The sequence below is a fragment of the Nelusetta ayraudi genome, unplaced genomic scaffold (assembly GCF_046127955.1).
Source record: "Nelusetta ayraudi isolate G7.1 ecotype Tasmania unplaced genomic scaffold, CSIRO-AGI_Nayr_v1 ptg000151l, whole genome shotgun sequence".
Taxonomy (NCBI): domain Eukaryota; kingdom Metazoa; phylum Chordata; class Actinopteri; order Tetraodontiformes; family Monacanthidae; genus Nelusetta; species Nelusetta ayraudi.
This window is the reverse complement of record NW_027466201.1, coordinates 233326-244844: the sequence shown is the minus strand read 5'-3', so window position 1 is coordinate 244844 and position 11519 is coordinate 233326. Positions and strand designations below refer to the sequence as shown.

Sequence of the window (11519 nt, the reverse complement as noted above, 5' to 3'; positions counted from 1 at the left end):
AGACCCATCTCCTCGAATTGTAACAACCACCCCAAAAAAGGTTTGACGAGTAAAAAGAAAAAAAAAAAAAAAATCTTCTTTAGGAAAAAAAAAAAAAAAAGATTTGACACCAACAGAAAAAAGAAAAAAAAAATCAGCCCACGGACAAATAAATACCAGGAAACATCTCACAATAACGAAATGTCAGCTTTCCCGCGTTGAGCCTCATGCCTCGAACGCCACATGCGCTGTGCCAGTTCTCAGGTGAGGGAGGGGGGGGTAGGAGGGGCAGCAGTGGAACAACACTTTTTTTGTTAAGTTTTTCTTTTTTTTTTTCTCCCCCTTCCTTTTCCCTCACAGATTAACTCTCGCGAGCGGCCATGCGTGAGCTCTCGAAACAGAAACGCCGGCTTGATGTTTAACCAGGTTCCAAATGACGGACGGCGTGTGTTTTTTTTTCCTCCCCTTCTCTCACGGAGGAAAAGTCAGGTCTCTGCCACGAGAAATTCCGCTCCGCTCCTGCCGAACCGCCGAGTCCAAACCCTCGACCGCGCCGGGTGTCGTGCCAAAAAATGTCGGTCCTTCCACTCCGGTTTTGTGTCATGCGGTATCCGTCGCGTTTACAGTTTGCCGCTCCGTCGGTGGGCGTTGTCAACTCCCGTTGGTTATGATGACCGAGGTGGCCTTGTGTCCCTGCATCTGCTCGGCCTGCATCCTCACGTGGGACGCCACGTCGTACTGCACCCCGGCGCACGCCAGGCCGGAGTAGCTCCGCAGGCTCTCCGGGTCGTACAGGTGCTCCAGGGAGTACCCGGTCAAGGCGTAGGCCGCCTGCCTGTCCAGGGGCTGCCTCTCCGGGGCTGGGTAGATCAGCGGGCTGCCCTGCGGCTGCTGCGCCGGGTGGGGCGACAGCTCCGACTGCAGGTAGTCCTTGGTGAGGGACAGGCCCGACCTGGAGATGCCGTCCGAGCTGGGGCTGCTCAGGCGGGACAGGGACGCCGGGCTGGTCGTGTTCTCGTCGTTGTCGTGCGGGCAGAGCGCCTTGATGGCGTCCCGGTGGTGGAGCCGCTCCGAGGCGAGGGGCAGGGGTAGGTCTATGCTCGGGGCTCCCGGGCCTCGGCATACCACGCTGGGCATACCGAGCTGGGAGTGGTGGGCGAGAGACGAGGCGAAGCACTGCGGGCTGTGCGCCTTGGCCAGGCCCGACACGTCCAGCGGCTCCTTGTGCTGCTGCTGCAGGCGGCTCTCCTCCTCCTTGATCATCTGCTGCGTGGCTCGGATCAGCGTCTCCATCTTGCTGGGCTCCCGGGGGGCCGCCGCCGCCGCCGCCGCCGCCACCCGGTAGTGGTCGCCGTGGTAACGCTCGCCCGAGTCGCTGGTGGAGCCGCCCCCGTCGGGCGAGCTCACCACGCTGTCTTCGTCCCAGTGGCCTCGCCCTGCAGCGGGGAAGAGTCCAATGGTCAGGTTTACCCAAAAAAACAAAAAAACAATGGCTGACGCTTCGTCAATGAGTAATCGCGAGCGCAACTGGTTTGGATTTTTGGCGATGCGCGCCCTCCGTTTTGTTTCCTCTGGTGCGTTTGAAGCGGCCATTGTGCGAAAAGCGCCGAGCGTGCCCGCGGGTGCGGAATTTTGCTTTGAAACGCGCATGCAATGCGCGCCCACGTTCAAATTGAAATTCTTGGCAGAAGCGCTGTGGGGCTCGCAACCCTCCCTCCCTCCCTCCCTGTCGGAAGACATCAAATGTGAAATAAGTTGGCTTTCAATTGTGTGCAATTTTGAAAAACAGATGGTTGCAATCGGCGCGCTGGCATGAGGCGCCGTAAACAACTCTGCCCATCCCATAATAACGCTTGGAAGGGCGGCTATCGCGGGAGGGAGGGGGCCGTTTTCGGAGACAGATGGCTGCGGTCTCGACCCTCTAGCGCCTCACCGTGAATGGCGCCGTGGTAGGACGTGATTTCGTAGCCACCTCCGCCGCCGCTGGTCTCCATGGAGGACTTGGGCAGGGAGAGCACCGAGCGCGTGGCGTCCCACCACACCTCCCTCCCCGACGGAGGGGTCCCGAGGAAGTAGCGCCCGCTCTGGCAGCGCACGCGGTCGCAGGAGGCGGCGTGAGGGTGCGTCTGAGCGTGGGCCAGGTCGTCCTCCGACAGGCCCAGGCCGTAGCACAGGGAGCCCGAGTCGGGGTACAGCCGGTAGGCGCAGGACGTCTCGGCGGCATCGCCGGGGTCCACCAGCTGAGGCGACGCCGAGTCCGTCAGCGGACTCCCTCCCCACTGGCTGTCCTGGTCCGACTCCGAGCGCTCCGGGTTGAAAGCCGAGAACTGCTGACAGCGACAGAGAAATTTGCCCGTCTTGAAAGAGCGATCATTTCAGCGGCCGGCATTCCTTCCGTTTTGGTTACGGCTGTGGTCGAGGTTTAGTTTATTTCAAACATGAATGTTGGTTTTATATTAGTGTGTCACATCTTTACAATTTCACAATCTACATGTTCAAAAGGGATCAGGATGAAGCAGTATTTATATTGTGCCGTTGACGAGTCTGTGCCGTGATCAATTCGACAGGTCTCAGAATTGAAAGGGCTTTGCTCAAGTACATATAAACCGTGAACAATTATAAGTAGATAAATAATAAATACACAATACTTACATACATAACGTACATAATAATAATAATAATAAGAAGACACAATGAACTGATAAATTGTACATTGGACATGTTAGTAGTAAAAGGCTTCCGTGACACTTTGGTTCAGAGTTGTTTGCTCAATCTATTCCGTACTTTTGTTCCACAAACTGATACGGGAAAACCTTTTGGTGCTGTTAATTGGGATTAATCTAGTTCGATCACTCGCACACAGACTGTTTGTTACCTGCGGGTACGGCGAGGCTCTGACTTTAGTCTTGGCTGGGGTCAGACGTGATTTGGTGCTCTTTCGGTCCTCGCTGTGGTTGTCGGCGTAGGGAAACGCGGGCTTGGTGGGGCTCATTTGGTCCAGGGAAAGCTGCATTCCCTTGTATTCCGTATCCCTTTTGCATGCAATGAAGAAGAAAAATGCATTTTAAACCCGTAGCCACCCAGTTTGGAACCCTCATTTAAATTCAGGAAATTCTGCAGTGTCACACTGTCAGTCAATCTGGTGACTGTGGCCCAGACGGGAACATTTCTCAATGAATGTTCCTTGCGTAGCTTCTGCTTCAACTCCAGTGCTGGCAGGGTGTTGATATCATACTTACTCAGTGAAATGTCTAGACATTTTTGCACGAAATTTGCCACAAGCAAACGTGTCCCAGTAAGAATGGAATTTAATTTGGATCACAGCCGGACTTTATTTGGCTCTCGTCGCAGCGCAGCAACATGGTATAAACATGAGCAGCCACAGTTGTCCTTTCTATAGTTGCAAAAATCGGTCACGCTAGTAGGCTACATAGTAAAGATTAAACTGGCTTCTAAATTTACCGTTTTAGCAGGTCAATTTTTAGGGTTCTATCTCTGTTAAAATGTAGCGTTTCATGATTAGCTTGCTGCTTTTAGCGGTCGGAAGTTAGCTTTTCTATAAAATAAAAATCTTGGCTTTGATTAAAAAAGATTTATGCCCATTGGGACAATTTTTATTTTTTATTCTATTTTTTTTTACTATTACTTTTTTTTAGCCAATAAGCATTAGCTAAGGTTTTTTTTTTTTTTTTTTTTTATTTTTTTTTTTTTAGCTTTACAGCTTTCTTGTGTGACGCTAAAACAACCTCTTTCATGGTGGCAGTTTTCTAATGGGAGGCATAATCTGTGTAAAGTTTGCTGCCGACACGCAGGTCAACAACGGAAATCCCAAACTGTTTAACAGGCACGCTAAAAGAGTCCTGAGTATTGTGGGGCCTCCAAAAAGTGAAAACAACCTCCTAGATAAAGGGATTAAGCCTTTCTACCGCTGGGAGGAAGGGAAGGAAACAAAACCGCCGTGGCCAAAGTTAATCATTATTCTCTGCCATGCAACCATTACCAGAACCCGTCGGACGGTAACGTAGTCCTGCAGAAGTCGACTTCCTCCGCGCCGGGCACGTTGCATAAAATCATTTCTCTTTCGCAAAGGCGCGGCCTCGTCTTTTCAGCAGCCTTTCCCGCGCCGTCTTTTGACATTTTAACCGACTGTCCCGCGGCTGAACCTCGAGTCCGAGCGTTGCCGTCGAGGGAATGAAAAGGCTCTTGTGTCAAGTGTTGGGCAAACATGAGCCTATTCTTAACTTATCACATCAACAGTATGTAATAGCAGCCGCCTGGCATTCTAAACCTCCCCGTGGCCCATCCCTGACCCGGCGCGGCCAGCCTCTTTAATATGACTCTGAAGTGTGACCCATTCTTTATGTGCAACACCTCGGAGGGGCGGACAGGCTCTGTTTGGACAGCCAAGCGCACACATGTGTGGGCGTTGTTTGCTCTTGCAGGTATAGTGGCCGCTGCTCCCGTGTCGCCGCCGCCGCCGCCGCCGCGCTCCCCGCTCTGACTTATACGTCTGAGCCAATAACGTCGAGGCCTTTGTGCAAACTCAGCTGTGCTATCTGAATTCCGCCCCGGGGTCAATGTCGGAGCACCTCGCGCCTGATATATGCCGGGGGGGCCCGACCTCCCAAGCGTGATTTATCCACGCGTTCTTGTCTGCGTTAAGGCGCTCTAAAATGAGGTGGCTCTATTAGCATCTGCATTTATTTTGAAGGTCCAATTTGTAAAAGTTGGCCTGATTTATGATTTTTTTTTTTTTTTTTTTTTTTACTAGAAAAAGCTTAATATACTGCATGTAAATATATTGATAAAAGTGGATACTCACAGTACAGTAAAAGTAATTTGATTTTCCTACCCATAGAACTGTTGTTTTTACATATAAGAATGCACTTGGAGCAACCCAGTTAGCTTCCATCTTGCACTGCTATATTTTTGATGCCGCATTTTGTATTGCGTCCAAATGAACCAGCGAAGAAGAAGGTGGACGAGGTATCCAGGTTTGTGCGCACAGCCCGACCGTAGTTCGCTGGCGAGCTCGGTAGCGGGAGGGCGAGCGAAGGGGCGCTGCAATCTCAAATCTGACCACTAGATGGCGGGATTTTTACACACTGTACCTTTAAACTCTTCACTTATTATTTGTTTTTGCTCGCGAGCTGCGCAAGAGTCGATGAGGCCTTTGAAAAATTCACTGTCATTTTTAATGCAGTCACTTTGTTTTCTCCGTACTGCATTGGTTGAGGCGAAAGGGTGGAGGGGATCGATAGCCTGAGTGTCGCGGCCGTGTTGCTGCACGTGTACACAAACCCAACTGCTCGCGCGTTGGATGCGCAACTAGACACACGCATGCGCGCGCACGCACACACGGGCACACGCACACACACAGAGGCGACATGTGGATCCGCCAAACTTAACGAGAAAAATCCAACATATGCTCCGGCGATGGGGATGGCTATTGATTCCTAGTTCACCGTTTGATCGATTCTGCTTTCCTCGGACTGCCGATCGATTGTGACAGTTGAGGGTTTTTTTTTTTTTTTTTCTTCCTTCTGATGGGGTTGAGCCCCTGATGTTTGTCTTGCCGTCTCAGGAGGGGCCTCAGTGTGCTTTGTGCTCTCATAACACACAAGCGCCCGTGCCGCTCGGTAGCGGCGGCGGCAGCAGCATCGGGGTGGATTTATACGTTTGTGTGTGTGTGTGTGTGTGTGTGTGTGTGTGTGTGTGTGTGTGTGTGTGTGTGTGTGTGTGTGTGTGTGTGTGTGTGTGTGTGTGGGGGGGGTGTTGGATAAAGAGAAGGATTTCTCCGAGCGACACATCGCCGAGTGAGCCTCCAGCTCGGATCACCAAAGTGTATGATTTGATTTTCCTTAATCTAGTTAAATATTAAATGCTGTCCCCTCTGCAAACATCTTTGGAAAAGGGAGAAGAAAAAAAAAAAAGCATCTGCCCTTAAAACCTTCCGCCTCACACTTTGGCAAAGCTCAAAAATGTACATCAGATCAAAGCAGGGGAGCAAAGAAAAACAAACGAACGGTGCGTTCACAGACACATTTATGGTTTGTTATTTCGCTTGCGCTAGCAGCGCAGACTCACGTCAGGACGTAGTTGACGCTGACGATGCAGTGGGGCCTCGACGAGCGGCTGTTGTGCACGATGGTGGCGTAGCTCTGCACCCACACCCAGCCGCCGTGCTTGGCCAGGAAGCGGTAATACTTGGTGGTGACTTGTCCTTTCACGAGCACTGCGGCAGGAGACAGGCGTTATTTGCGTCTGGCCCGCTTTGACAAAAGGCAAAGTTAGCCAAAGCCCAGAGAAAGGGGGAGGTTGCGAAACGCAACGTCTGGAGGCGAGGCGAGGCGAGGCGAGACGAAGCGAGGCGAGGCGAGGCTAGGAGAGGCGAGGCCAGCTCATGACTCACGTAGGTGGTGCGCGCAGCGGAGGTGGAAGATGTCGCAGCCGTGCACGTGATGGTACAGGGTTTTCTCGATCAGGTCCTGCGGCTCGTAGCCCGTGAGCTCCGCCACCCTGGGGAGGAGCGAGCATGGAAAACAAAGGCCGCCATTGGAGATTAAGAAAGAGGCTTCGATAAAATACCTCTACAATCCCCCCCCTCCCCCCCACTCCTCCTTTAAAACACTGTGTTTACCTGGAGTCCAGGAAGATGAGCTTCATGTCCAGACTGGCTCTGAACATGAACATGTTGCTGTGCAGCTTGATGTCGGTGACGGCGCTCGGCGGCAGCGAGTGACCCACGGCCACCAGGCCCACGTTCTGGTAGCAGCCCTCGAACGGCGACATGTCCAGGCTGTACTGGCGGATCTTCAGGTAGCCGCTGCAGTGGATCACCTGTGGAGGGGGGGCGTAGGTAGACAGTGAGTGTAGGATGAGAAACAGTCTCATCCAATGCAAAAAATACATTTGAGAAAATGTGTTTAAATCGCATTTTAAAGGCCGACTGTGTGAAATTTAGCAGCATCCAATGGTAGGAGGGCGCACTGCAAACGCTTCAAGTTCAGTCGTGATCTTCATTAACCTGATGTGAGGGTAAATTCAGGAGACACTAGGCTCAACGTGGCCATCGACTCTCATGCTAGCAAATGAGAAGAAATACATATATTTGTAGTTTAACTGTAAGCACATTTTCCCTCCATCAATTTAACCTCTTTTGATGTCACACAGTTGGCTTTTTTTTTTTAATTAAAAAAAAAAAAAAAAAAAAACATTTTTAAAAAACAAACTTAGTGCGTCAATTTCAGTTTCCATGAACAGGATTTTGAAAACAAGCCCCACCTTGTAGCCGCCGCTGGTGAGGCCCGCGTTCCTTTTAGCCAGCACACATTTCATCCGCAAGAAGAAAGAGCGCTCCATTTCATATTCTGCGAAGGGGGAGGTAATCACGTGATTGTATTTTTAAATAATAATAATAAAAAAAAAACTCAATAATAATTGAACATGTATACACCCCCCCCCCCGCCCCCCCCCCCACGTTGACACTTGCAACAATAACGGCAAAAACAGCCGGATGAGATCGAATGGATGAACGCGCATTCGGTCGCGTCATGCAGGGCCGCAAATGCAGTCCCGTATATGGGCTGCGTGTAATTGCGCGCGTGTGTGTGTAAATAAATAAATAGATAAATCAAAGCAACTCACCTTGGACGAAGTGCGAGTGGTAGGGCTGGTGCGGCGTCAGCACCGCGGTCATCTCGTCGTGGTCGGCGGGGTGCACGTACTCGTAAATGCTGTTCCCGGTCAACTCTACCTGTGGAGAAGAACCCGGGTCACTCGTTCATTCATTCGAACGGGGCATTATTTCCCCCTATTTTTTATTTTTATTTTTATTTATTTATTTATTCTTTTTTTTTAAGTGATAAACGTGCGTTACGCGCGCGCGGACCTGAGACAGTCCCAAGTGGACCGACGCCGTCTCTGAGATGTACATGATCTTCCCGTCCGGCGCCACCACGAAGATGAATCCGTCCAGGGTCTGTAGGTGGGAGGGGGACCGGGGTTGGGTTTGACCATTACATCTCTTACACACACACACACACTCACACACTCGCACGCACGCGCGCCCGCACACACAAGAGCGATGGAGTCGTGGCCGTGGCAGCCGGTACCTGCAGCAAGTGTGAGCCCAGCTCGCGGCCGATGTTGTCCAGGGACCTCGTGCGGCTCGTGTGACCCCACGCCTCTCCCAAACCTGGACACACAGTCAAGTGACGTCATCACGAACGGGCACTTTTTATTTTATTATCGCACGGGCCAATTTGGCCCCCAATAGGTCAATAAAAAAAAAAAAACTTTAAAAAAATCTCATGCGGCTATTGGAATAAAATAAAATGAAAGCGTTAATATGCTCGTTTCTTTTGATGGTGCTGCTGTTCTTTTTATTTATTTTTAATTTTATTTTTTTGGTGCATCCTTCCACGAGTTTCCATGTGGAACCAAAACCGGTTCGCCACTGAATTTCGGACAAGAGAAAAAAAACAAAAACAAAAAAATATCTTTGTTTTTATTTTATTTGTTTTATTTGAAAAAACAAAACCAACATTTCTGAAACACATTTCTTGCTATTAAGAAAAATGATGTTTTTTCCACTAGTGACGTATTTTCTTTTTTTTCCTTTCTTAAATGTGGAAAATTAGAACCTGATAATCAACGTGTGTGTGTGTGTGTGTGTGTGTGTGTGTGTGTGTGTGTGTGTGTGTGTGTGTGTGTGTGTGTGAGAGAGAGTGTGCCTCCTGCTGACATGTGTCTCGATGATTAGAAGCCGCGCGGGGCCTTTTTCTTTTTAGTTTTTTTCTTTTCTTTTTTTTTTTTTCAGAAAAAATAAATAATTGGTTGCTCCTGTTCCAAGTCACGCAGAAAGCTGCAGACAGACACCTGTATAAAAGATGAAGGCGCATCTTCTCCCCCGGACACATAATGCATCAGAACACATTTGGCGAGACTCTGGAGAGCAGCGTGAATGACGATCTTATCGCATTGCTCTAATTGAAATAGCTCATTTTTATTTATTTTATTTATTTTTTATTATTATAACAAGAAATTATGGCGATTTTTAGAGTCTTCCATAAAAACAAAAATACTCATAGGAGTGTTTTTTGTCGGTGAATGTAGCACTTTTAAAAGGGAACGATGCTGTTGAATTATTTTGATTATATTGATTTTGTTAAAAAATAAATAAATAATAATAAGAAGAAGACATATAAACATATATGTATCACACTTAAGTCTGTCCGGGAAATAAAAATGTGGGACCTTTGGGATAATAATAATAATAATAATAATAATAATAATAATCTAATAACAATAATAATAATAATAATAATAATAATAATAATAATAATAATAATAATGATAATAATAATAATAATAATAATGATTCTCACCCTGAGGGAAAACGATCCTCATCTTGAGGTAACTGGTCGTCAGTCTGATGATGGAGGCCTTGTCCAGCTGAGAGGTGATGGCCGACGGCAGTGGCAACATTTTAGCCAGTTCGTAAAACTCGCTGTTCTCCTTTTCCCGTCTAGTCCTTGCGGCCGTTTTGGATTTCTCCTTCATCTCGGCGTTGTTTCAACGCGTGTCCCTCTGTCCTCTCCTCTCGTTCACAGCGACAGCCGAGCACAATCCCCCGCGCGTCCGCTCCTTGTCATGGCAGATGGTGATGTGAAAAATATAAGATTACAAAAAAAAAAAAAAAAAAAAAATCGAACAAAAAATACTGGAGTTTTGAACTGTTGAATCCAGATATTTTTCTTTTTCTTTTATTAAAAAATATAAATATCCGGATGTGGCGCGTGGACGTATCAGCTTCTTAAAGGTCCACAGTGGCGATGCTGGTGCAGCGGGGTTCCATCCATGACCTGCAATGCACGAGAAAAAAAAGAAAAGATGCCGTTTCCTTTTGCAATTTTGACGTCAGTGCGTTTATATCAAACCCGGATGTGTCCCCCGTGTTATTTTTTATTTTCTATTTATTTTTTTGCTGCTGGCCAAGGAGCAGCGCGTCCTGTCAGATGGAGCCAAGCTGTCGAAATATTATTATTCATCGCTCGCATTACGAAATAAAATCTGAATGAGAGGCCGACCTGTAGAATCCACTGTCTGGAATATATGCGACACGCTAAACCAAATACAAAACTTGAAAAAAAAAAATGATATCAGCGTGTCTACTTTGCTTGCACGAATAAATGAAAATACAACAATTTGGGCCGCGTGAAGCAGCAGCAGCAGCAGCACGCTGATAATTCACTGCATGCAACACCGTCTTCATTTGAGAGAGAAAAAACATCTGCGTTAAATAAAGGAGCTACAAAAATACATTAGTGACCTACCCCCCCCCCTTTTTTTTTCTCAACTTTAACCGAATTTTGAAAACATTTTTCGCGCTGCAATTACGTCAGCTTTTTTTTTTCTGTGATTTTTAAAAAAAGAACGGGAGCGACGGTGACAATAGTAACGAATCAACAGCATAAAAAAACACAACCTTTTCCGTCGCAATCAGGAGAATAAAAAGGAACTCGAGGCGTCGTGTTGCTGCTTCTTCTTGCGCAGTCGGTCGCGAGCGTGTCATTTGATCCGCGTTAGAATGTGCGCAACAAGCGTCCGCAAGGAATGGAAAATAAATAATGGAAGAAAAAAAAAACCGTGACATAATATCACGTTCGCCCCCCCTGTTTGTGTCGCTTTTTCTTTTTAAATAAAGAAACTAAGACTCGTTAAAACACCCGCAGACGTGCTCCCGTTGCGCGCCGCGCCGCACCCCCCCCCCCCCCCCCCCCCCGCCCCAAATACGCGAATCGATGTTCGGCGGCCTCCGGCGGGCAGCAGCAGCCTGCTGGGATTTTTTTTTTTTTTTTTTTCTTCACCTGTCCTGACGCGGGTTCAAACCAGTCGTCCCAGTTTAAAGTTCGGCTCCTCGGCTCCTCCCGGATTTCTCCACCTGGAAAGGCGAACGCGGCCGTGCGCTGCATACACCTCTCCAAATTATAAGAGGACGCGCAACGAGTGGCATTCGTGGCCGACGAACCCTCCTTCCCCTCGGCTAGCTCGACGTCTCTCTTCCCCGAGGCGCCACGGTCCCCGCCCACCCGCGCTGCCGCTCCACTTCGCCTCCCTGATTGGTCCGCGGCGGCTGGGAGCGGCGTCGCCATTGGTCGCGCGGAGGGGACCCGTGGGCGTGAAGACTCCGGGGGGGGGGGGGGGCTCGGGGCAGCGGCTCGGGGCAGCGCGGCGATCAGACGCGTCTCTTGGTGGTGTTGTTGTTGTTGTTGAGTGTGTGTCGTTGTTTTTGTTTTGTTTTTTTTACATAAGCGTGGAGATCACGGCTCGAGTTGAAGTAGATGGATGATTACGCATCTTTAAAAAAGGAGGGAGGGTGAGAGAGAGAGAGATAAGCATAAGCAGGGGCCATGCACTGCCGGTGTAATAGTGTAAAGAAATGTCTCCAAAGACAGGCAGGCTTGAGAGACGCTAGATGGCCCCTTGTTTTCGTCCTACATCGATGGTAAAATGTGTTTTTGCCGCCCTTATTAAGG

General features: G+C 48.8%; 1 protein-coding gene across 3 annotated transcripts; it reads right to left on the bottom strand.

Moving 5' to 3' along the window:
* Positions 1–335: 335 nt before the first annotated feature.
* Positions 336–11026, bottom strand: LOC142879983 (single-minded homolog 1-like). 3 transcript variants are annotated; one of them, XM_076013577.1, is made up of 12 exons: positions 10851–11026; positions 9369–9845; positions 8094–8176; positions 7871–7960; positions 7627–7735; positions 7264–7349; positions 6620–6819; positions 6392–6498; positions 6067–6214; positions 2855–3011; positions 1913–2306; positions 336–1415 (listed from the first exon to the last, which is right to left on the bottom strand). In XM_076013577.1, the coding sequence occupies exons 2-12, from the start codon at positions 9541–9543 to the stop codon at positions 631–633; spliced, it is 2334 nt and encodes a 777-aa protein (XP_075869692.1). In that variant the 5' UTR covers positions 9544–9845; positions 10851–11026; the 3' UTR covers positions 336–630. The 3 variants fall into 3 exon arrangements, with proteins under 3 accessions (XP_075869692.1, XP_075869690.1, XP_075869691.1); XM_076013575.1 differs by having other exon boundaries at positions 1913–2309; positions 10851–11025; XM_076013576.1 differs by lacking the exon at positions 10851–11026 and having other exon boundaries at positions 1913–2309; positions 9369–10105.
* Positions 11027–11519: the final 493 nt, after the last annotated feature.